Source organism: Chrysochloris asiatica, unplaced genomic scaffold (genome assembly GCF_000296735.1).
Source record: "Chrysochloris asiatica unplaced genomic scaffold, ChrAsi1.0 scaffold00026, whole genome shotgun sequence".
In the NCBI taxonomy this organism is placed as follows: domain Eukaryota; kingdom Metazoa; phylum Chordata; class Mammalia; order Afrosoricida; family Chrysochloridae; genus Chrysochloris; species Chrysochloris asiatica.
This window is the reverse complement of record NW_006408544.1, coordinates 21,103,686-21,106,700: the sequence shown is the minus strand read 5'-3', so window position 1 is coordinate 21,106,700 and position 3,015 is coordinate 21,103,686. Positions and strand designations below refer to the sequence as shown.

General features: G+C 36.9%; 1 protein-coding gene across 1 annotated transcript in view; it reads left to right on the top strand.

Annotated features, from left to right (window-relative positions):
- USP24 (ubiquitin specific peptidase 24) overlaps positions 1-3,015 on the top strand; it is a 184,720-nt gene that overhangs the window by 118,437 nt on the left and 63,268 nt on the right. Inside the window, exon 31 of the mRNA XM_006839815.1 lies at positions 1,059-1,214. Coding sequence (XP_006839878.1) covers positions 1,059-1,214 — 156 coding nt within the window. The remainder of the gene's footprint in view (positions 1-1,058; positions 1,215-3,015) is intronic.

The window sequence follows — 3,015 nt, the reverse complement described above, 5'->3', positions numbered from 1 at the left end:
CTGTTATAATTTTATACATGTCATCCCAATGCTTTTTTGCTTGCATGGCTTCTGCTAAGAAATCAGAGTTCAGTCTTATTGATTCTCCTTTGTAGGTAACTTTTTGTTTTTCCCAAGCTGCTCTTGGGATTCTTTCCTTGTCTTTGGTTTTGGAATGTTTGATAATGATATGTCTTGGTGATTTTCTTTTGGGATGTATCCTATGTGATATTCATCTTACCCTATGCTTATTTTCTTGTGTTTCATGATGTTAGGAGAGTTTTCTTCCAAAAGCTCTTAGACAGTTTTCTCTTTGTCTTTTTATTATCTCTTCCTGTTCTGGAATTCTGCTCACCCATACATAAGTTGTTCCTCTTCATGCCCCACATTACATGTTACAATTTCTTTCTAAATATGATTGTTGCTTATGTTGGAGTTCCTTGCAGAAATGGATTAACATTTAATTTTTTTCACATAACACATTTGATGTTAAAATTCATTGTTTAATTTTTAGAATGTTGACCCTCAAAGGTTGACAGTATTGGTAAGTTCTGTATTTTGTGTTTAAGGAGTTGAAGTTTAGATCAGTTGAGGTTCGCGACACCAGCAGTTTATATATTTGGCGGAGACGAGACTAATGAAATTAAGAATTGTATGAGAGGACTTCAAATAGTTCATGGAAATTATCTTTTAATTCCACAAACTCCTCATAACACTAATATTAGGTTTAACAACTCAAGACTGTGACTTCCATAGTTTCTTAAATTATATTATCAGTATTTAACGTGTAAATTTTAAAACATTGAATCAGATGAAAATGACCTTGTTAGTGTTGCTAAGAATACATCCTCAAAGGACCTCCCTGTAGTGTTTGACTATCATTGATCATTTATAACTTAACATGATAAAGTTTGATTTTTGTTAATTATTACAATGATGTGTTTGTAGTTTTTTTTTTTAATTTCATTTTCTAAATACTTACATTAAAGAAGAAATTAATGTAAGAACTTGTACTGTTACTTTTTTCTTTAATCTGTGCTTCTAAAATATATGTTCCTTTTTTCTTGTTTTAAACATAGAAAACATTGCTATCTGAATCAAGTTCTCAGTCTTCAAAATCCCCTTCACTGTCTTCAAAGCAGCAGCATCAGCCTAGTGCCAGTTCTATTTTAGAAAGTCTGTTTCGCTCTTTTGCTCCGGGAATGTCCACCTTCAGAGTGCTCTACAACTTGGAAGTAAGAAAACCTAATTTCGTTTTGGTTTGGGTTTGACAGGTGTTTTTTGATTTGCAGATTCTTGCATTGAGAAATAAGTCAACAGGTTTCTGTTATTATAAGCTGATTTGCTGGAAAACTAATTTTTGGGGGAAAAAATAGCATAGAACTGTTGTTTAAAATGTTTGTGTTTTTTTTTTCAGTTTATGCTTTTGTTCTGTTATACTTGAAAAATAGCATTTAAATAAATAATTGTTAGTATTGTTGTTGTTGTTATGTGCCGATTCATAGCGACCCTGTACAGGGTTTCCAAGGCTGTATATCTTTTTGGGAGCAGAAAGCCTCATCTTTCTCCTGTGGAACAGCTGGTATTTTCGAACTGCTGACCCTGAGGTTAGCAGCCCGATTTGTAGCCACTGTGCTACCAGAGCTGATTCGTACTCATGGCAATCCCATGTGTCAGAATGGAATTTGTCCTCCATAGTTTTCAGGGACTGATGTTTTAGAAGTTATTAAATGTATCCTATTTTGTTGTTGTTGATGTTATTGTTAGTTGTTGTCGCTCATCAGCTCCAACAATGGCAACCTTATATGTAACTGTGGAAAGTCAGAGAAAAAGAAGAAAACCCCCAGCGAAATGGGTTGGCATAGTGGCAGTATCAGTGAGCTCAAACACAGCAATGATTGTGAGGTTGGCCCAGGACCGGGCAGTGTTTCTTTCTGTTTTACATAGGGTTGCTGTGAGTTGATACCGACTTGATTGCTGCACCTAACAACCATAGTAACAGTATATAACAGAGTGGAACATTGTTTGGTTCTGTGTCATCTCCAGGATCCTGTTTTTAATAAGACTTTCATTGGCTCACTTTTTGGAAGTAGATCACCAGGCCTTTCTTCCTAGTCTGTCTTGTTCTGGAAGCTCCACTGAAACCTGTCCACCATCATTAACCCTGCTGGTATTTAAATACCAGTGGCACAGCTTCCAGTATTATAGCACCATGCAAGCCACCACAGTAGAACAAGCTGACAATCAGATGAGTGGTAGTCATTTACATTAAAGAAGCTTTATGAGAAAAATGTCAGTAAGCATTGTATTATTATCTCAAGATAACTCCATCAGTCCTCTGAGAGAATCCACTGGATAGTGTAGAACAACAACATGTGTATTTAGCTGATAAGATACCTAAGGCAGAAGAAAAAATGTCTCTCAGCTCATCATCTTTGTTGTTAGGTGCTATTGACTCGGTTCGGATCACTGGTCTTGTGGTTCTCATTCTACTGCTTGTCCTACAGCACCATACTAGACTGGGGTATACTCTAGACTTATAATTTTGCTGTGCAGTAAGATTATTTATATGTAGTGTTTTCTTTTGCCAGAGGATCTATCAAAAGGTTTCTTTAAGTAGGTTTTGCAGTATCTTAAAAGAGGCATGGGCATGTGTGTCCGACATACCTGGATTTGAATTATAGTCTCATGACATTGAAGTCACTTAATCACGTCTTAGTGAGAATAAGTGATAATACATCTTAAGCAGCTCATCTTATGCCAAGTGCATAACATACCAACCTGATTGCCGTTGAGTCCATTCCAGCTCATACCCGATATATAAGACAAGGTAGAATTACCCTATAGGCCCCAAGTCTTTACAGCTCCACAGCAGCAGACTGCTACACCTTTATCCTTTGGAGCAGCTGATGGCTTTGAACCCCATGCTTTCAGTTAGTGGCTGTGCACTTAACCATTGTACTCCAGGGCAATGATGACGGCTACTCCCGTCTCTCTTCTGGGCCTAAGGAGGATTGTGTATAGGTCTGTTCTGAC